This window comes from Gymnoscopelus braueri, assembly GCF_963280865.1.
Source record: "Gymnoscopelus braueri genome assembly, chromosome: 5".
Taxonomy (NCBI): domain Eukaryota; kingdom Metazoa; phylum Chordata; class Actinopteri; order Myctophiformes; family Myctophidae; genus Gymnoscopelus; species Gymnoscopelus braueri.
The window spans coordinates 45,824,393-45,847,931 of NC_137606.1; the positions used below are offsets into that span (position 1 = coordinate 45,824,393).

The 23,539-nt window shown below is 41.0% G+C and overlaps 1 protein-coding gene across 1 annotated transcript; it reads right to left on the bottom strand.

The window, feature by feature from the left end:
• Window positions 1-2,989: 2,989 nt before the first annotated feature.
• st14a (ST14 transmembrane serine protease matriptase a) lies at window positions 2,990-23,354 on the bottom strand. Its single transcript, XM_080429588.1, has 19 exons — window positions 23,016-23,354; window positions 16,602-16,761; window positions 15,932-16,062; window positions 15,743-15,813; window positions 15,233-15,399; window positions 14,699-14,734; window positions 12,904-13,138; window positions 11,955-12,097; window positions 11,402-11,505; window positions 10,596-10,708; window positions 10,055-10,191; window positions 9,115-9,219; window positions 8,663-8,770; window positions 8,029-8,148; window positions 7,412-7,537; window positions 6,540-6,711; window positions 5,782-6,053; window positions 4,987-5,123; window positions 2,990-4,219 (listed from the first exon to the last, which is right to left on the bottom strand). The coding sequence occupies exons 1-19, from the start codon at window positions 23,064-23,066 to the stop codon at window positions 4,058-4,060; spliced, it is 2,550 nt and encodes an 849-aa protein (XP_080285714.1). The 5' UTR covers window positions 23,067-23,354; the 3' UTR covers window positions 2,990-4,057.
• Window positions 23,355-23,539: the final 185 nt, after the last annotated feature.

The window sequence follows — 23,539 nt, forward strand, 5'->3', positions numbered from 1 at the left end:
CACAAGTTAAACTGATTCAGAGACCTATTACAACATTTTAGTGCCAGAATCTAAAGCTTAATTATATATATTTTTTTAAACCTTTTTGTACCTCTCATGTTCCAAACCCTATGATGTTCAGTGTTTACACTGGAATTCCCCACCAGGGATCAATACAATTTCATCTTATTTTATCTCATGCGGCTTAGCACTTCAGAAACCAATATGTTATTAAATATCAAGGATAATCACAATCAATACCAATAATTGTATCAGTGAGTCTGTATCAGTTCTTGTATTGCTGTCCAACTCTCTGCATAAGAGCAGCTAAATGTATAAATAAATATTTTAAGATTCATGTGCTGTCTTTCACAATGATCAGGTAAATATTTAGCTCAATGGAAACAAGTCCACAATACTTTTTTGTGTTATCCTTTTAGACCAAGTGTATATGACTGTACTGTTTACATTTCTGTCTAATAAAGTATTCAATCAATCAATCAATCAAAGCTTCAGTTAGAAATGTACAAGAAATAGCTCAGCATGGTTCACTCTGGTTGGTGAAATTACTTTTAAAATTAGGCATATCCATTTATTGACTCTGTATAAATAATAGTCAGAAGAACCATGGCCACTGTCATCTTGTCTGCAGCCAGACACTCTTTGGTCTTTTGGGACAACTAAAACAAGCCAGTCCACTTCACCGGTAAGACAAGGCAAGAAAGATAGAGAAACAATAAATGTGAAATAATCAGGACCTTTCCGAGGTCAAATGAGCTATGAGCCAAAAGACAAATTAAAACCAAGTGATGCTTTAAGGTGCAGATTCTTCTTTTGAATACTTGACTGTATTACGTGCACTTTCTGTACACAACATGAAAGCCTGCAAGAGCACTTGTTACTGAAGACTACATGGTTGGTTGTACTACTCATACTGCATATAAAGATATACAAAATCTATGAAACCTAGGAACTGTATTCTCCAATACTATACGTATGATGGGATGTAACAATAAAGAATCATAAATAATGTTTCGGAACTCCTTGTATGTTTTTATTGTATAGGCTATCTATCCATTCATCTAAAGGCCTATGCTTTGGTGTCACACTGTGTTTACTGTGACATTTTCATGTGTTTAATCAATCTAAGAGCCCATCGGTTATCTTCATATAGTCCCAATTGTTCCCCACTAAGCTCATTGCACCATGTCCATCAACTCAGTGACCCAGAGGTGGACATGGTATGGTAAATTCAGAAATCTATTTACCAATGAAGCTCTGTGTCGGCCCTGTCACCCGGTCGGTTTTCTTAAATGACCGGCTCACTTTATGGTACATTATCGTGCTTATTACATGGCTACTTATTAATAATCCTCTGGCATCTGGCATTTTGTTTTATAATGCAATTTTGGGTGGGATGGCCGACTTGGAAGGATTTTTAATGGAATCAAAGCGGACAATGGACCCTTCGCTAAACCCCACCCCAAAAGCGATTGTCCAATGCCAGCTTAGCAACCGTTGTTAGCCTGGCATAGGTCTGGCAAGCTTTCGTCACCTGCCATAGCTGTCAATGTTATTTCGCCCGCACACACACAATCATTTGCAACATAATAGCAAGAATAGGAATACCACGATAACGCAATGGTGACTATGAACCACGTACCCAAACCCGTTGGAGGCTGCTTTTCCCAAGCTGAAATCTGCACTTAAACTGCAAGGCTGAATATGGCTGTGTTGTTGAACACATACACAGCTTAACGTCAGGAAAGTTACACGACACGACTCACTCGCCCAGGTGGTGTCAATAATAGGCTACTAATCACCGTGATCTTAACAAAATTCAGAATCACAGCGCTGCCTGTTTCGGATTCCGCATGTTAAAGTATATTCATTCATTTGTTTGTCTATTTATTAACTGCTACAGTAGGCTTACCCTGCGGTACATGAAAACTCCTGTTAGAGTCATGGATCAACTTCAACCTGGTGTTTGCACTTTCTCCATTTACGGTCCGTACATATATATAAACGTTCAGATTTCAAATATAAATTGCCTACCCTATGGCCACGGATGTTAAAATGATGCACGGGACTCTCAAAAGTACCCGTATATTCTGTATTGTTCAATAAAAAGCATTTTAATCCGATCGGTGGCCATTTTCTCAGAGTTATAATGTATCAGTGTGCAATACACCTATCAACCGATAGGGTCGCTTTGTTGAAAGCATATGGAGAAAATGGCCACCGATCAGATTAAAATGCTTTTTATTTAACAATACGGATGATACGGGTACTTTTGAGAGCACGTACATAAATGTAACATCCGTGGCCATGGGATAAGCACTTTATATTTGAAATATGAACGTTTCTGTAGATGTACAGGCTATAAATGGAGAAAGTGCAAACACCAGGTTGAAATTCATCCATGACGGTCGAGACAGACGACCGTCTTGTATCCATGGCTATTACTCCCTCTAACATTTCCCGTGTTTTTAGTTTATTGAAATAATGTCATGCACATTTGTCCAGTGCATAGCCTACTGCAGGCCTTGTTGACTAGATTTAGAAGAGATTTTGAAGCTATTGCTGCTGAAATGATCGATTATTTTTAAGGGGAAAAGCCGTCATTTAACATGCAAGTCAATGGGTGAGAAGCAGAGATTGCCAGGCGCTGCCAGGCCTGGGTGTGACTAACTTCGCACCACCAGTCACAGAGTGGAGTGGGTGGGGCTTAGCGAAGGGTCCATTGACCAATCAGAATTAGTATTCAACGAAGCCATGTAATTATTTGCTTTCATGTTTTTCCCTGAGACCGGTCTCACTTTTGGAGACTACTTGCCTTTTCAGACTGTAGCATACTCATTGTAGATACACACTTATAAAGTTACTAGTTGTATGCTTTCTATTCACTTTTAAGAGTCTGTCTATAGACTATAGTATAGTCCATCACTAACTAGTACGAAAACATTAAAACAATGTCTGGCAAAAAAACTTTTGATTACATCAAAACAGATAAGACTTGGTTGTACATTTATTTTAAAAATGTGCACTGTAAAAGATATATTTACACGATTTGAGGCAGCACAGTTCACCTGCTTTACAGCTAAATTCATTCGCTTTTAGTGCATAGGGAACATACAGTATGTTACAACAAAAATGATAAAAACTGAAGCGAACGTTCACTCTGCATGTTTGGTTCTGATGTCAAGCCATTTCACATCCTGTTAAAATGAAAAACAAAAGCCTGACGTGTTTATAAAAGTGAACACATCACATCACATCACCGATCACATCTTTGAATCCCTTCACGTCAAAGCTCTGTGCAGGATGCTAATCTGAACACACGACATACCAAACCATAGGAGGTAAGACCAACGTAAGCTTGATTGTACAAATCAAGACAAAAAAAGCAATTCACATAAAGCGACTGAAAGAAGAATTGAGGAATTGTCAGACAAGGAGAGGGGGAAATATGTAGAGCAGTATGTGCACGACATGTCCTTCATGCACATATGTAACATTATCAGTATCATTAAACCAAATATGTATATTTCATATGTGCTACTTTGTTGTGCTTGATTTCTTTAACCACTGTCAACCTGGCATCCCTATGTTGTGCATGCCATTATAGACGGAAAAAAGCAAATATAGCAGCACAAAATAGCAGTTGTACAAGCTCCTTATGTCTGACATGTCGCATGGCTTGTAGATAGGCTATTTTCTCTGTGCGACACAGTGGTAAGACAAAGCATAAAATAGGGCTCAAGTGGTTATTAAAGCATGCTGCAAAACAGAGACAGCTTAAGGCGCCAGAGCAAAACAATTATTTACATTTCAATATTAAAACAAAAAACCCACTATGTCTCCACACCTTAAAATTGCATTGGACGTAAAAAAAAATTGTTGCGAATGCAAACAGTCCGTCATCCAATGCAGGAGTGATGCTGAGACCGTGCTGCGGTGACGGCTGCAGGGGAGCAGTCCTGGAATGTTATGACAGTTCGTGCTGCTACTTTGCTCGTCATCCGATGTTCGCTGCTGTCATTCCGTGTCATTTTGTTAGGCTGTTTCCCTCCATAGCCTACACGCCCGTCTTTTCTTTGATCCAGCCGATGAATTTGGTGACTGTTGAGTAGATGCCCGGCTTGTTTCGTCGGGCGCAGCCGTCACCCCAGCTCACCACTCCAGCCAGGAACATACGACCCCCGGAGGATGGGCTGGACAGAGGACCACCAGAATCCCCCTGATAGAAACACACACACACACACACACACACACAGTTCCTTTATTTGCTCAACAGGGTGTTGGCAAGTATAGAAATTTACATATAGACACCACAGTGGCCACTGGTGTTCACTGGAGCGGCATCAGTCCTAATACATGTATGTCTATTGAAGCAGGAGGTCTGTCCACAATTAAAAAATCATCACTTAGATTGTGTGCATTACCTTGAAACGTGTTTGTGCTGCAGCTCTCTGTTATTCCATGTTTTGTAAATGTGTTTGTAAAGCCTGATTTATATTTCATCGTACCATGGCGTTGCATGGCGAAAGTAGACGATCTAAGTTCACAATGCGTTGTGACACGTTGTGAGCTTGTCGATCGGCTATTTTTGACATCGGCGATTAGGCCTGTGGCAATTATTACATATTATTCGCCTAATCGCAAATAATTTGCATAATCATCATAATCATTTCCATGTTGAAAAATATTCATACATTTGAAACATTTTCCAAAAATGGCAGAAATAGCTGATCTACAAGCTCATAATGTGTGACTTTGTAACGCGTTGTAAGCTTGTAGCTATTTCCGCTATTTTTCTATTTATTTATCATATCTGCCATGTGCAATTATTTATTACGCTCAACGCTTATGTTCAATGCAAAAAAAAACGATTAAATCGTTAATCGCAATTATTTGTGTGACAATGAATCGTCAACTTAAATGTTGTAATGGTGACAGCCCTATAGGCGAGACAGCGTATAACTGAAGCGTAAACAGTTTGTCTACCTGACAGGCGTCCACTCCTCCAGTCAGCACTCCAGCACACAGCATCCGAGAGGTGATCTGACCGTTCATCAGGCGGTCACACACCGTGCTGTTGATGATGCGAACCTGCGCTTTCTGCAGCACCGCCGCTGCGTATCCTGCATAGTGCACACACCCACGCACACACATTAGAATACGTGTGGTCTCAAATTCAACCACCGACCCACACCCACAGCGGCATCATTAAAACCTACTGTTCAACACTTGCACGTCGTGCAATTCAACTACAATTTATTTAATTGCACTTGTATCTTGCATCGTTATGCCAATTCAATTCTCCATGCACAGTATACTAATCCTTAGTTCCACACCCACTGAACCGTTCTAGTGCAGGGGTTTGCAAACTTTTTCAGCTCGAGACCCAAAAGATTAAATTGGTGTCTCCCCGGAACCAAAAATTACAAAAATATGTTAGGAATTAATCACAAAGGGACATTTCACTTTCAAACATGTTTGGGGTCATTTTATCGTCTTTTGTGAGCACCCCGGACAGTTTTTACGTTGCATTATTCACTATTTAGATATTTGATATATTCATTTTATCAGACCCCTTCCCCTTCCTATACAAACCCATTGTAACTTCAAACTCCATTTTAACCATGATGGATTCATCGAAAACACCTGTTCTTGGTTCTGGTGACTGATATTGTCCTTCTAATACGTGAGGAGACTGTGTATTTTCAATTACTTTTTTAATTCTTTGGGAAAATGGAAATAATTAATAAATGAAAGAGTGACTTGACTAGATCAACTCACCGCCCTCGCGAGTGGCGCCCCAGCCGGTGATCCACACGGATTGGGCGACGGGGAAGACGTGCTGTGGCGAGGGCATGCAGATGGGCCTGATGTAGTCACTGTAGGTGACGGGGCTGACCAGCTCCATCAACGCGATGTCGTTGTCGAAGGTGAAGGCGTTGTAGTACGGGTGGGGGATGACCTGCTTGAGTTTCCTCTTCTCCATGTGTGGACTGTTGCTCTTCTGGATGTGAAGACCCAGGAATGCCTCCCACGTGCCTGGCTGGGCGAACCTGGAGAAGACATGGCACAGAAAATACATTCTGGATCAAATACAGGGATTTATCTATGCCTTTATCCAGCTCGGATAAATTCCTAGATCTAGGAATAGTCTATATATATCTATATATCTATATATCTATATATATAGATAGATAGAGCAACATAGGTTTTTCAGAAAACTCTTAGAATTTAGAAAAGTGGTTCTCAAAAATAGCAGATACACAAGCTCACAGCGTGTCACGTCTTCGTGCCATGCTGCGAGCTTGTACATCTGCTATTTTGAAAAAATCTTGAAAGTGTTTGAAACATTTTGAATCATTTCGATTTGTTTTACACAAATCTTCTCTTCTGCGGAGGTCCCTGGCACAAAACCTTTTCAGATGGAGGGGGTCCGTGGCACAAAAAAGTTTGAGAACCAACTGATTTAGAGGGCATTTGTAGAATCAGCCTCAGTGGTTCTCAAAAATAGCAGATATACAAGCTCACGGTCAACCCACTTGTCTTGCACGCAGTGCGCGGCGGTGACCAGCCAGGTGGGGCTGATGATGGAGGCTCCGCACACGTGGCCGTAGCCTTTGGCTTGCAGGCTGACCTGCCAGGGAAACTCGCCTTCCTCCGCGTCCTGACCGCCCACGATGCGTGACGTCTTGAACTTGCTCCTCCCGCAATCTGAAATGAGACGCCATCCTCAAATGTCAAATGAAAACGAACGGCAGCTTAACCGACTCAACAGCTGAATATGAGCGAAGATTCAATCATATCGTCGCGGAAACCATGTACAATGTCCAAAACCGTTACTTTTCAGGAAATGGAAAAAATAACCTGTGTTCCAATGGATCCAATGTAGTTATTGTTTAGTCACAAGCTCTCATTCAGGTTAAATATTTTTTTAAACCCACAGACAGACTTTCACATTCAAAATCTCTCAGAAATTGCAGCTCACAAGCTCACAGCACGTCGCATTGTGAGCTTGAAGATCAGCTATTTATGCAACAAAGTAGGGCATTAATGTACATTTAAAAAAATATGGAGAAACAACATTTCTGCCCGACAGCACTGATAGACATGCGATCGTGGGGGTCATCTTTCACAGGGGAAGCAATGGAGAGATATTTTGACATGTACACGGTCCACAGTACCATTCCTTGGACCCTGTGCATAGATACATCCTCATAGATTTTATGTATATTTGATTTAGGATATTTGACAATTTCCACAACAGACTCAGAGTCTATAGAGTCTGTATATTTACCTTGCACCCTATTTAGTACTTCTTTTTTTTTTAATCTCTGGGACCTAAATCTTTCATACTCTGATAGTTAAATGTCCATTCAAACCCAACGCTGAGAAACAGTGTAGTATAACGTACCACAGTTGGCCTCGTCGGAGCCGTCCTCACAGTCTTTAGTGCCGTCACACTCAGGGTTCTCCTTGTTGATACACTTGTTGTTTTTACATTTGTATGTGATGTCAGTGCATGTGATGCCCTTTGCCCCTGGGGAGAAGAGGAAGAGAAAGCGATCAATCCCCAAATCCATGAATCACATGCTGGCCCAAAAGAAAATGCTGGTGCCTATTGTTTTCCCCACAATACCTTGCTGCATTTAAACCCGTTGTACCTTTGGATTTCCAACTAATGAAGTGTGTTTATACATCAAATGTATTATTATTAATTATATCATTACTGTGTTTAACCACTCATAACCTGGCGTCCCTATTTTGGGCATGTCATTATATAGCTTAAGGAACCTAATAGAACAGGGCGCCACTCCTCCATTGAACTCAATGGACGTGGCCGCCATGTTCTTTTCTGTTGCCCTATTACTTTCAATGGTGTCCACGTGCCCTATAGGGCATAGTAGTGGCAGCCATTTTGTGGTGCCACAGATATAAAAACCAATACATTTTTCCAATAGAGAATGAATTTTCATTCATTATTTTAAGCCTGGTTTAATTCTCCACAGTGCAGGCGGAGAGAACACTCACCTGTACTGCAGTCTATCTCATCAGTGGCGTCCCCGCAGTCATCACGGCCATCGCAGCGCTTCTTCGAAGACACGCACTTGTTGTTCTTGCACACCACCTCTCCAGGCTTGCACGACGTACCTACAGGAACAAACCAGAAGACAAAAAAAAAAGAAGAAAAGGAATAGGTGTGTGAGCCTTCATGTCTGTGTTGAGATTCTGTCATCTTAACCCACATGAACCCTATTCATGGGGCCAATATTAGCTGAAAATATCAGGTCCACTAGCCTAGTATAGACCCCTGTCTGACTCAGATCAGGGGTTGATTTAATGATTTCCCCAGGCTGGTTGGGCAGGACTCGGCTTGTGCTTGGCTGAGATGGTTAGAAGGGAGCAATCGTTTTCCTTCATGTGATAAAGTATTCCGTCTCGCACGGCTTACCAACATCATGGCAACACGCAAGGTCACTCGCTTGCCTAGCAGCTCATTCAGGGGGGCGGCTTGCAATCCTCAAGCCTGCGCTGTTGCCGCACCAGCCTTGATGTAAACAAAAACAAGCGCTCCTCTTCCCCAAACCTCCTGGGGAGAACAATGTAGCCTCTGGTCTAAGTATACAACTAAGTACATAAGGTTTAAGTGGTTAAAGGGTCTTACCGCAGTTCTCTTCGTCTGTGCCGTCACCACAGTCATTGACTCCGTCACACTGCCAGAACATGGGCTTGCAAAATCCGTTCTTACACTGGATGGCAGACGACTTGCATTCTGGAAACACAATATACTGTATATATAAGTATGTCCTGTCTGACTGTTAAGGTAATTGCAACTTTAACACCCGGGATTCAAACCGTGTGGGAAAGTTGACATATCCCTCATCCAAGAGGGAATCCTCTCTTGGCCAAAGGAGATAGATGCACTAGTTTTGTATTAACATAACTCTACCATACAGATAGATTAGCATCATGTTTTGATCATTACAATAAGTCCCTGATTGCAGCTTAAATAAGATAAACATTAGCATTCTTTAGAAATGCTATGTAAAAAACAGTTAGCATAACAGCAGTCATGTGTTTTCAAACAAAACAAAGCTGTTGGGACTTTGCACTTACTGCAGTTCAGCTCGTCACTCATGTCTCCGCAGTCATTCCAGCCGTCACACTTGAGGGTCATATTAATGCAGCGATTGTTCTTGCACTGGAACTTCTTTGGGCACGCTGTAGAGAGAGAGAGGTCAGTGCAGTTCAACTGAACTGGGTCGCTGAGCAAGGCTTTTTGTTTTGAGCTTAACGCTAGGAAGGTTGACTGAGCACCGACACCATTACACTTTTCAACAAAGAATATTAACCACATTAACCCTGGTGTCCCTATTTTGGGCATGGCATTATTGGTGAAGATTTTGTAAAATTTTCAAAAGGACAGAAAAAGACAAATTCTAATAATGATGCTAATGCGCTGTGAGCTTGTAGATCACTCATCATCGTATGACGAAGTTTATAAAAAGGTTTTAAAGGACGACTTCACCCATTTTCAACCCATCTTCATATAATTGGTCCTCACTAATGCTCATGATAAAATGGAACCATTTTTTTCCTACTTGGTCTGTGTCTCATAGGAGGGCTGTGGACACTTCAGAAAACCGCCTACCAGTGACATCATCGTTGTCCAGGAATAGAAAGCCTGCAGTTTCTATTAGATTGGTGCATCGATGATGTCACTGGTAGGCGGGTTTCTGAACTGTGTACAGCCCTCCTCTGAGACACAGAGCGCGTAGACAAAAATGGCACCATATTATAATGAGCATTAGTTAGGACCAATTATATGAAGATAGGTTGAAAGTCGTGAAAAAAAAAAAAAAGTCTCACTAAGTCAGTCCTGTGTTATGTCAATTTTATTTTCATCAACAAAGTATTGCGTGGCATGGGGTGGAGTATTGTGATGATTTGAAATGACAAAAATGGCTCCAAAGAAACCATCATTATCACCATTCACCCGTAGTACCATTATCACAAATCACGATAGAGAAGTGACCGGGCTGTTTCCCACACTTACGGTCCTTGGAGTCGATGGCCTCATAGCTGGCGGTGAAGCCTCGGTCCACAAAGGACGCATCCGAGTAGAACAGCACGCTGATCTCGTTTGTGTCACTGGTCTCTGTCACCGTACCATCTGGCTGCTCCCCGCACACCCTGAGGACACAAACACCCAGACACATGTTAAAGGTGATATTGCAAGTGATATTTCTTGATTAAAACAAAACACTTATTGTTAAAATGTTAAAGCTCAATAATATTCAGATCATTGTTGAAAAACTCAATACAAATTTCATCCAGTCAGGAGAGAGAACCCCACAAAAATAATGTATGAGCTTGTTTTCCAGTGCCAATTTTGTCTGCTCATTTATAAGTTTCATCACTTCCAATTTAACTTGTTTATCCTGTATAATCCTGTATAAGCAACTTCTCTCTCTCATGATTGGATGAAATTGGTATCCCAACCTGAAAAATTATTTTCTTTTTTGATATGCAGTGAAATGATATCCCACTTTAAAGCAGATCACGTTCGACGCATCTGCTTACGGATATGGACTGACCTCTTCCCTTTAATCTCCACATAGTCCTTGGCACAAGCGGCACTGTTGTCTTGTCCTGGCTCAGACAAGAGGAACTTGTTGAACGTCACTTTCACCGATTTACCATGAGGGACCTCAAGGGAGATACACATATGGAGACTTAGGCCACGTTTACACGGTCTTATACAGTAAATAACGATCAAACGATCAAAACAGAAAACGGCAAAGTGCCGTTGGGTTCTAACTTTTTATTCTGCGTTTACACGGAGACGCAACAGTGATTGAAAACCCTGTAGTGTGCATGCCAGGTGGCTAGGTGGCACGCTGCCAGATAGAGCATGCGTAGTGCCACTTCCGTTCTACTTCCTATCACAGCTGTTTGTTTACACAATGAAATTGCTGCGTTATGCGGTTTCTCCCGTATTGCCTGTTTACATGGAGACGAGGCGGAGCCGCTGCAGTAGGCACACTGCAGCACATATACGGAAGGCACATCTGATATTTTATTTTGCCGTTTTCTCTAGAGACCGTTGTCGTCTAAACGGGGCCTTAATGACATGGAAATTAACCAACCTATATTGGTTTGACGTCATTGTTTAGCATTTAGTCACATAAATTAAAGTATACACACACACACAAACAGTTATGGGCATTCGAATAGGGCATCAAATAAAATGTGCAAATAAAACCAAACTTTGCATCAATGTTCTGTTGTGGTGAAGTGTCAAAACATCTAAAGAGCAGCACGACAAGACAGCATGATAACGGGCATAGCAGTGGTATACAAGTACATGTGTAGTATGGTGATCACAGTGCCAACATCTCACCTTGATAGTCCATTGACAGAACGTTCTGGGCGGGTAGTAATTTGGGAAGTTGGGAGATGTGAAAGTACCCTTTTCTCCTGTCAGCTGGCCCCCACATGCCATCTCTGAAACAATGATAGAAGAAAAAAAGTCATGTTGGGGTGAAATATTACTTTAACCCATTAACACCTGGGGCCGATTCTACAAATGCCTTCTAAATCAGTACTTTTCCACACTTTTTCGTGCCAAGGAACCCCCAAATTGATATGTATTTGGCTGCGGACCCCCATCTGAAAATGTTTGGTGCCAGGGACCCCCAGATGAGATGATTTGTTTAAAAATGTAAAAAATATTTAAATGTTTTCAAGATTTTTTTTTTTAATCTAGCAGTTGTACAAGGTCGCAGCTTGTACAGTATATCTGCTATTTTAGCAAACGCTAAAATTTGATAGATGCTTTTAATGGGTTAAACACTTTGTAGGTTCCCTGACTACATAAAAGCAGAAAATGTGTCAAAATAAACAAAAATAATAAAGTAATTAAATAAATAAGGAGAGACGAGCTGAAGTCTAACCTTTACTCCCTCGTGGAATCTGTGAGACTTCAGCCTGGAAGCCGGGGTAGTTGGTGGTATTATCTGTCACAAACGTCATCAACATGACATTACTGGACGACAGGAAGGTGAGGGGCGCCAGGGGGGAGAAGTAGCCACATATCCTGTTGAAAGGACCACCAATCATTGCATTGAATTCATTGCATTGTAACATCTCATCTTATATGTCGTTATATGAAATACCTATTTTATATGTTGTTCCTCCTATCTTATGCTTTGTCATGTCGGACAGTTCTCCGGGTAGCCATGACCTTAGTACAGAATCAATCTAAATGTATCTAATCTGACCAGCAGAGGGCATAGAATACAAGAGAACCTCCTTTCTATACTTCTGCTGCAAAATTCACACTTGTTTTGGAATTGTACCCACACTAACAATCTTTGGAAGGATGTATCTCGGTATGTTGTTGATAATGGTGACTCAGATTTTTGTCTTTACTGGCAAATTGTACTGTTTGACTTCAACAATAATGAAAAGAACAATTAGGTACACATCATTAATTTTATAATTATTCTAGCTACATTTCAAATACATAAATCCAAATTTAGTCATTCTAACCCTTCTTTTATTGTGTCTGAAATTGAAGCCAAGCAGTAGATCAAAACAATAAGAAAGCTGCAAGAACTGTCCTTTTGTGTTCACTTTCCTAGCTGATCTTGCAACGTTTGTATCAATGACTTATTGTTGTTTTTGCCTTTGTATTGTATGTCATGACTGTAATCATATTTGTGGGAAAAAAAGAAAAAAATATCACACTTATTAAATCCATAAAGATGCACTGTAGATGAGGTAGATGAGATGTACAGGTCACGGCAAAGCACACAAGTGTTTAACATGCAAGAAAGCTAATGGTCTACTTGCTGTGGTGTGCAAGCGAAAAAGGCAGGGGGTAAAGTGCCAAAGACTCACTCGTCCATGACATTGTTCTCCATGGCCACCAGCGAGTCGTAGATTTTCACATAGTCCTTCTTGCAGTCCTCCTCCAGGTTGAACGTGTCAAATTTCAGCTTGATAACGTGTCCGGCGTCCGCTCTCATCAGCCACTGGGTATACGTGTCGGGTTCGTACGGTGTGTTGGGGAACCCCCGGGACTTGATTTTTCCTATGACGTTTTCCCGGGTGTGCTCTGTGAATCTGTACTGCCCTAGAGAGGAGAGAGGGACCACGCTGCATTATAAACTAAAAACAAGCTCTCCTCTTCCCCCAAACATCCTGGGGAAAACAATATAGCCTCTGGACAACTAAGTATAGAACTAGTGGTTAAAGCAGTGGTTCTCAAAGTACTGGGGTTCGGTGACCACCTCCGAGTCCTTTGATAGTATGCGCTCAGAGTGAGGACTTTACAGTGTAGATTGGGGTCCAAGAGATACAGATTGTATAAATGGGGGTTTGTGGCCTAATGCATAATTAAACTGGAAGTTGAGGATCACTTATCTAGGGAGGACAAGCTATAATCAGCTTGATCGTTATTTTGTGAAATTGTGTGAAATGCATCATGGGAATTTTAGGAACACAGAGAAAAGAGAGACTGAAGGGGGACTTTTCTCTGTCAATATGGATTGTATCAAAAATATCAATCTTCCTGTAGTCTATGATAACCATCAACAATGAACTGACATGCACAGTGTGACACTGTCCCTTTAAGATCACTGTCACAGGGGCCACATCAGTCATTTATTAACTACAGGACTGAAACATGCTACTGTAGTGCCTGCTGGCCTGCGTCTCCCCTGCCTCTATCTCAGATTCCATGCCATCGTTCTTCCTGCAGACGTTGAGCTTTCCTACCATCTATACTGTATTTATTTTTACGCCGCCGTTCCGAGAAGATGAGCGGTCTAGAAGAGAATCTATCTGTGTGTGTGTGTCCACAGCTAATCTCTCAAAACACTGGGCCCATCACATTTCTTATACACACTACCAGCAGGCCACGGAAGTAAGCCCCTGAATATTTTTCAGATAATCTACTGTTTATATTTTTCTGTGAATATTTTTCAGATAATGTGAATATTCTACTTTCTATGAATATCTTTCACATTTTGTGAATTTATCATCTCAGATCCACCATCCCGCCGCCCCTCCATATTTGGACAATATGATATCAGAGATTCACAGGGAAGCCCCGCCGTTATGAGACCCTGTCTTTTGTTTTATTCAGATATATGAAGGGGAGAGAGACAGCTAAGGTGGGAAAGAGAGGGGGATGACAGGTAGTAAAATGCCTTGGGTCAGATTTGAACCAGGGGCAGCTGCAAGAAAGACTGTGGCCTTATTTATATGGTGTATGCTCTTACTCAGTAATCCACCGCCCACCCTACAATCTTAACTTTCCCACTGTCTCCACTACACCGACTCCCTCTCAGCTTCCTTAAAACCTGTCCGAGATTTCAGCCTGGTTAAAACGCCATGTTTTTTCCCCCTCACTGGGCTAATGTTGGGTCTGTAAACACTTGAATGCATAACTTCTGCCTGAAGCATTCTTGCGTGTAAATGCCACCATTGTTGTTCTGAACCTGTACTGTAAACACAAATCCACACTGTGAATGTATGTCAAATTCTTTCTGGTCTTTCTATTGAAGTTGAATCATGTCAAAGCATCTATAAACTTCTGTGTTCACCTGTATGAGTTCTGAATTAAATAATGCATAAATAATATATTTCTTAAGAAAGAGAAGGATGTAATATGTAAAAGCAGAAAACTCACTGGCAAACTTGACTGAGAACAATCTGGAGTCCAGTTCTGCAAAACAAAAACAACACCAGAAAGCATGAATTCAATATAGGTCAATAGCATAACTGTATAGGGCAAAAATACATATTCTGATCTTGTGTGATATCATGAACCATCCAGATCTCGCAGGTCATCTGGGAAAGGTCTGCCCTCTGTCCCTAAATTAAAAAATAAACGACATATCTGGAACAAACTCCCAGACAACTGCAGGTCTCTTTAAAAAAAAACACAACTAAAGACCTTTCTGTTTGCCGCTGCCATTCATTGAGTCATTTTCTTTCTCTTCTGTACTGTAATTGCATTTTATTTTTTACTTTTCTTTTATGCATCCTAATGTCATTGTGTTTCCTTTGCTTGATGTTCTGTGCAAAGCACATTGAATTGCTTTGTTGAAATGTGCTATATAAATAAAATTGCCTTGCCTACTATATTTGTATACCGATAACAAGCCGTAGGTTATGACTGTGAATACGAATAAGAAATTGGCAGCTTGGCCTACAGTCTTACTTGAGGAGGTGACCTCTTCCAGTTGGAGAGAGTTGGAAGGTCTTTTGCTAGAGCGCTGTTCTTTTTCTACTAGCTTGTCCATGTTGGTCATGGCGTTGTCCACCGCTGCTTCTTGACCTTTAGGTACACTGAACTCAGACAGGTAGTAGGCAATCACACTCCCTTCACTAGGGACATCAAAGGAGACGGAAAGTCAGCCATAAGCCCCATTTATACTTTGTTGTATGCAATGTAATATATTTTTGAAACGTAATTATAAAACTATTACATATTCTGATTTGATTAACTATAACTGACAGTTGGGTAGAAAATAAACATTACATTTTGCTGCATATCTTCACTTAATTTCCACAAAACATATTTTTGGGAATGATACGTTATCATAGGTGAAACTGAAATTCACAGAAGCTTAAATAGCAAACTACTGCCATCAGTCAATGTTTTTCTAAACTATCAGCACGGATTGGTTAATTTATCTTAAATTGGTGCATCCTTAAATCACTTTCATACCTGAAAGCTTGAACCGTAGAGCCGACATAACATTTGGACAGCTGTGGTGTCTTGGAGTAGATGGCCTTAAGCTAAGAAAGACAGATGAAAACACAACAGATCATGAATGAACATTCATTAAACTGTTGTTACAGGGATCATCATTAATTTGAAGTTTCATTTGTGAGCGGGACAGACAAGTGGTCTTACCTGTGTGACCACCTGGCGAGCCAGGGCTTTGAACTCTTCGCTGTCTGGGTTCTCATAGTCATTCACAAACACCTGGTTGGTTATCCTCATGGAACCGCTGTACATCTTCTTCACACGTACGTCTTTACGGACTAGAATGGTTACAAAAGGCACACAGCACACATGTTATGTTACACTAGAAACATGGTGTTCTGAGTTCTGGTGTTCTGGGTTTCAACTGACTAATCACAGACTCATAGACCTAGGCAGACACCACGTGAAGACTGAAGTTATTTAGCATGGAGATTGGAGAATAGTAAAGGATAGCAGATAGAATGAATCGGTTTGCAGGAAAGTACCCATGATGCATTGCATGAACAGCCAGAGATGGATGGGTTTAGGCATTAGTTTGTGGTTTAATTAAGTAATGGATCTGAAGCCCCAGAACCAGAGATGACAACCCATTAACCATCTGGTGGGGTAGGAAACTAGCAGTAGTATCTGATCCCAAAACCACAGAGTTAAGAACCACGGCTACAAGGCCATGTATGTTATCTTAGCTGAAGGAACAGTCGCAACAGAGCAAAGAAAAATATTTACATATCATTTGTTATTCTCTAAAGTAATTGTTCCTGTGAAGAGGGCGTTAGAAATCTGACTTTGACTCTTCACTAGGGGGAGGACTACTCACAGTGGAAATGCCAGACCAACAGGCCAGTCATAAGTGCAACAACGGCGGCAAAAATCACAATGCCGATGACAGCCCCGACCCTGCCAGGACCCTTCTTCTTCTCCAACTTCTTGGAGTCTGATGCTGGCAGGAACTGTTCAGAGGTGTCCCAGTCCATGTCCTGGAAGAGACACAAAGACTGTGACTAGGGTTGAACTCATCTGCCATTTTTCTGTATATCAACCCAAGAAAGTAAGCACCGGCAGCAACTGGTGTCAGAGGAAAACACGACATAGGGTCTAGAGACGAAGATACACAAATTACAAGGTGGTGTTCGTGGGGGAGCTGCACTATACAAAAAGAATCCAGGTGGCATTGCCAAACTGGCTGCTTGGGGACATGTCGACTAGTGTGGTGACAGTCTAACTCTCTATTCATTAAATGAATGTTTATAATCTATGAATTATTGTTTCACTTCACTTCACGTATAAGTAGAACAAAAGTGCTTCACAAGAGCGATGATGTAACAAAGATATTCACTGAAAGAAATATACAATACAACTTCCTGGGTTTCACTTTCACTTCTGCAGGTATTTCCAGGTTGTGCAGACTGTGCTGTGACTAGAGCTGAATAATAGATTATGTAAAGGCAAAGCCATCTTGCACATTATATTACATATATTGCAATATTCAATCATGTAAAAGGAAAAAAAAGCAGTTAAATCATTTCTTAATTATTTTTCCACATATGCACACCTATAGCTAATAACGGCATGGCCCTTGAACAGCACAAATGCATTCCTCTCCTACAATATATCAAACAGAACGGTGGCAACTAGGAACAATAATGTTTGTTTGCCTCTTAGAAATGCATTGCATTCGGTGGCAACTCGAAACAATGATCTTTGAAGACAGTATGGAAGGAATGTTTCTCTAACAATGTAGCTTTCTGTTAGATGAGATAAGTGATAGCAGGGGGGCATGTACTGTATGTGAGTGTGTATTTTAGGAATGTGCCACAAGGCTTTACTGACCTACAGTATAGAACTATAGAACCTTGGTTTTAAACATCCATTTAACATTTTTACATCTTTTTAACATGTGGTTATGATGGGGATCACCATGGTATACTAAAAATGATAAAGGCAAAAATGCATTAAAAAACATGGATCAAATTATAAAAATAAGGAATTTTAAAGCTAAGATGCATGTCCTTCCTGGGTATTAAACCCAGGTCTCTCCTGCATAGGAGATTATTTCTACTTGTGAGTCAAGGCGGCATGCTCAGAGGAGACATTAAGCTTTGAGCTTCAGGCAGTAATATCTTGTCAAATAGTACTGTTAAAACAAAGGGTCTAAATAGAAGAGCAGGGAAACAACACTTGGTGTTAGATCAAAGTTGAACTGGCGGTGAGTGACGACTGCAGTATGTAAACAATAACAGTTGAATGAATGTTTCGTGATCGGCAAGCATGACTCTCCAAATGAAAAGAGACGGCTTCACTTCCCTTCTCTATCTGTCCATTATGGCTGGATTCTTACGCAGGGTCCGTTCCACCCGACATGACTCACAGCTGTGTGCTTGTTTGTGAGGTAACGAGGAGAGCGGGGGAGGGAGAGAGACGGAACAAAAAAGTTTCAGTTCTGACAATTCCTGTCAAACCTGCTGGAGGCAACCCTCTGCTGCTGGTGTGGGCAGGAACCACAACAGGTTTCTGTAGACTCTAGACTGCACGGCACGCACAAACACCTGAGCATATCACACACACACACGTCCAGGGCCGCTGCCAGTAATTCTGGGCCTCCTTAACCTCTTTCAACCTGGTGTCCCTATTTTGGGCATGTCATCATCATTGTAAATGTCTTTTAGACAGATTAACTATGTGAAATTATTAGTCGAGAACGGGCCACACTGAAGAGGAGGCTATTTTGGGCCCATGTGGTGCACCCTAACCATTTTGGCTATTGGGTCGCCCCATTATAATTCTTCTTAATTACATTGTTGTTGTTTTATTCAAGTGACACATAAGACTGACTGGTTCATACACTCACAAGTCAGTCTCTAAACGTTTGGCTCAACTAGAGACCGAAGATAATCTCCCAGGTTTTGTTGCTAAAACTGGGTGGAAACATTAAAAGAGTAAAACAAAACTGCATTGCAAAATCAATCCAAAGTCTTTAGGGCGGTCCGTCATATTGTGGTGGTGGTGTCGGTAACATGCAGTAGTCGTAAGTTTGTTACGGGTTGTTCTAAGTCAACTACTGTACCTTGCATTTACAGGGTTATTTATAGTGGAATGATTGTCTGGCACCGCGAGACGAACTGGTTATGGGAAGCTGTCCAGACGTTGCGGGGCCTCCATGTAACCACAATCACCCATGAAACATGATCACTATCCACTTTTCACCATTTTATGGTGGCCTTAATGTTATTGTAGATAGATACAATGCTCACTCACAAAGACACCCACCATGATTAATTGGGCCTTCAACAAATAATCCAGGTTTCACTCAGCCTAAATATCTACATTTACGTATTTGCTCACTCGGCAATGAATGATCTTGCTCTTGATCATGCTCAAGGACCCATTTGACAGTTTGTAACCGTTTCTGGGACTGAACCTGTGACCTCTTGTTTCTGAGGTGTTCACTCTCACCACAAGGCCACCACAAGGCCACACCAGCATTGACTCATTTGACTGGTGTGTTTTTTGTGACATGTTCTGAGGTGGATATAGGTCTCTCCTGCATAGGAGACTATTTCTACTTGTGAGTCAAGGCGGCATGCTCAGAGGAGACATTAAGCTTTGAGCTTCAGGCAGTAATATCTTGTCAAATAGTACTGTTAAAACAAAGGGTCTAAATAGAAGAGCAAGGAAACAACACTTGGTGTTAGATAAAAGTTGAACTGGCGGTGAGTGACGACTGCAGTATGTAAACATGTTCTGAGGTGGATCTCAAAAGTTCCTCTACATTGTTGCAGCGTAGAAATTCAGTAGTGCCTTCAGGACAGGCCCGCAGATAATGGCAATATAAACAACCCCTTCTGTTTTCGCTCTACACAGTAAATATCTAACGCTTAAAATAGCTGATCTATAAGCTCACAATGTGTCGCAATGGATCATTTAATTGAATGTTAGCCCCAGAATAGGGATAGGGTTCAAGTGTTTTATAGACATGGCTCTGAAAGAAAGAATGCAATGCAATGCAATAAAATACAACCATGAGGGCTTCACCTCAACTGAACTATTAACCAGAAGTGTGCAATTTAAGGCATGAAATGCCACAATATGAAGTCCATTTTCATCGTTATCTTATATCACCTTGGAAACTTAATACACGGAGATATAATGGCTTGAAGCAAGCTTTCAAATGAAATGGGTATCATCCTTCTACCATGAATAGTTCAGACATTATGTATATAACAATGTTTTAATTAATAACTGATATTTATGACATTAAATTCTGACCAGTGCCCACCAACCTGCACCATGTCAGACATTGAGTTAGAAGATAAATTTTCATGGCCTAGTATCTTTTCTTTCTTTTTTTTAACCAGGTGAGTCCCATTGAGATGGTTATCTGATCTCTTTTACAAGGGATCCTTGGCCAAGTACTGGAAGTAGCAAACAGGAATTACAACATAAAATATAATAAAACACAAAGCCAAACCCCAAATTACACATGACATATAAACTCAAGTAAAACAATTGCACACCTCACTTCAGTATAAAAAAGATTCAGACTTTAAAAGTCAGATTACAAAAGTAAACGTTTAAAAAAAAACACCCCCAAAGGGCTGATGTGCTCCAGTTTAATGTCTTTCTGGAGCTGATTCCAGGACCATGATGGAGCATAAGAACTAACAGCCATCCTCTAAAAATTCTGTAGTCATTGCAGACACAGCGACATAAATACAAATGTACAGACGGAGAGCCCCATTACAGTATTTTGCAATCTCTTCACGGCTCAACTTAAAACTCCAGCAGTCTGACTTGTAGCAGGGCAGGGTGTCATATCAGAATAATAACAGAATAACTAGTCACTCTGCCGTCTTGTGTCATCAGTCTATTAGCACACATTAGGGCTGGGCAATTAACGGAAAATGTACCGACATTTAGAACCTGTCACGACTTAACCATGCTCATGTCGGTTAATCGAATGATACTGCACAGTGCACAGGTTGTAAATAATCCTCTGTTTCATCCATGGGCCTTGGATCACTCGTCCCACCCTAGGCCTGTACTCTAATATTTAAGCTGTCATTTACTCAATTACAACGTACATTTATTGCAAGATGTCGCGTGTAATATATACACAGTAAAATCCTCAGTGTTGTTATTTAACTCAGACGACTGTATTAATGGAACCGGATGGACCTGTAACTCTGAAGAGAGAACAAATGGTCCATTTGGATCCATTGTGTACACATGGAATTAACCTACTGAATATAGTTTGCTGTCTTTTTGCATGCTCTGACTGCAAGGCGCTGCAGCATAAAACCATGTCAGTGAGTCAACACTGATTGTGAGATCTATTTTTATCCCCACATTATGTGAGGGTGTGGACTGTTATTCTTCTCATTGAGAGGATGGACTCTCGAGTCAACATGTCACAACACGACGGCCGAACCTATTGGAATTTAGGCATTGGCAGTTGGTACCTCATTAGTTGACTGAACTGATCTCCTATGCAACTACACTATAGAGACATTGTAGAGCAGATTTGGTGCGGTGGCAGTCCAACGTTATAATGACTGAAGTTGCAGTACTGTCAAAGTGCAACATATAGGACCTAGCTGATCATCTACCGTACAACTATTTCTCGTTTCATTTTATACAGTACTATTCTTATTATCTTGTGTGTACATACTGTATTGTTGTTTCAGCACAGCATTGTGGACCATGTCACACCAACAATTCGCTGCTTGTACTTATATGTATGCTTGAGTGACAAATATACCCCAATTGATTCTTGATTCTATATATCATACAAGCTGAATCAAATGTGTGTGGTAGTACAGTACCCTCATTTATAAATGACTGTTTTGACTGTTTAAGAGGATTTTTGTATTTATTTGATATGCAAGTCTTTCGTGTTCAAATGACAGGACAAAAACATTAGAGGCAGCAGAACAGGGCATCTCATATAGTAACTGCCAATCTTAATGATGTCAAGAAGCAATCACTGCTGATGCACCTTCTTGGATGGTCTGAAATAATTACATGGCAAAGATTTAGTATTTCTCAAAGTAGACCAATTTACTAGTCAATTTCATTCATTATTATAATGCATCCTTAGACAAACCAGTGTGCCAATAATAAGAGTTTTGTGCCAGAACTGGAATAAACTGCCATCAAGTAGGCTAGAGCCTAGAAACTTAAGACAATTAAGTACAATGACTGCCAAGGTTTTTGAAGTGGGGTTGGATTGGAAACGGTACCATGTTTGTCTCAAGAATCTCAAAATACAGTGGTTCTCTATGTGGGGTCCAGGGACCCCCGTGGGCCCTGGGGGGGCAGGGGGTCCCCAGCTAATAAAATAGTTGATATTTATGAGTTACAGTCAGACCCTAACAGCAGCTTATGGGTCTGTAACTCAGAGAATGCACAAATGTCCCATGTCCATTTTACAGTGAAGATTGGGGTCAGAGATAAAAATCGTGTCAAATCAAATGGGGAGGGTCCCCTAATGCATATCAAAGTGGCCTGGGGTCCTTGCTATAGCCTACTGCTGCACCACACACACCAGAAAGAGACACAATAAAGGATAAATAAAACTAAATCCCTCTCTTTAACACAAACGCACACCAATAACCAGTGGCGTAAAGTAACTAAGTAAATGTACTGAAGTACAGTAAAAGTACTTTTACTATTACAAAACAATAACATACATCAACCACTTCAGCCCTATGTACATTTCAGCCATTTGAAAATAGCCAATCTACAAACTCACATTGACGCATTGTGAGCTTGTAGATCTGCAATTTTCAAAAGATATATGTATGTGTATATATTTTTTTACATTTTATGCATCTGTGAAATGGCACATTCTGCACAAGGACTTTTACTTTTGGTACTTTAAGTATATTTTGATGCCGATACTTTTGTACTTTTACTCAAGTACATTTTGAACACCAGACTTTTATTCTTAACAGCGTACTTCTACATTGTGGTATTGGTACTTTTACTTAAGTACAAAATGTGAGTACTTCTTCCATCACTGCCTGCAGGGTCCTTGAAATTAAGAAGGTCGAGAATCACATGCACGCCAGAAAGAGACACAGTAAAAGGATAAATAAAACTACATGCAAATCCCTCTCTTACACACACACACACGCACACGCACACACACACACACACACACACACACACACACACACACACACACACACACACACACACACACACACACACACACACACACAGAACTTACGGATCTGACAGACTTGGGAGTGTATCTCATGCCACTGTCCGTGTAGTCCATCTTGTTTAAAGAGTTACAACAAGTCTCTGGTTGTTTGTCTGAGTGTTTCTCCAACAAGGTGAACCTGTCGTGAGGCCTGGTGGTGTCGTCAAACCACCAGAAAAGATCCCTGTTTGTCTCCAACAACAACAATAAGTCGTGGGTAAAAACGGCAGGAAACAAATCGTTGTATTTTCACAAACTGCAACCAAAAAAAAAGTCAATATATATATAAAAACGCTCGTTCGCCGTGTGTCCTGCTCAGTTCCGTTCCTGTGGTCTGAACAGAACAGGGAAGTGTACCTGTTGGGAGTTTTTTTCCGGGTGTTTGAGGTTTCAGCGGGGCGTGTCCATGCCTACCTGACGCACCAGGTGTAGACTGGCCGCGATCCATTTGCTTTGCAGTTTGCATATCCGCTCCAAAGCGGATACGGAAATAGTCTGTTTGCGCTCATTTGTGTGGGCGAGCAAAGTTACCGGATACAGGGCTCTGG

Excerpts from the sequence above, each read along its gene's own strand:
- st14a (XM_080429588.1), bottom strand. The coding sequence starts at position 23,066 with ATGGACTACACGGACAGTGGCATGAGATACACTCCCAAGTCTGTCAGA. Across the intron at positions 14,735-15,232 it reads GGAAGAGGTCACCTCCTCAA|AACTGGACTCCAGATTGTTC; the intron begins GTAAGACTGTAG and ends TTTGTTTTGCAG. Across the intron at positions 8,771-9,114 it reads GAGTGACGAGCTGAACTGCA|AATGCAAGTCGTCTGCCATC; the intron begins GTAAGTGCAAAG and ends TTGTGTTTCCAG.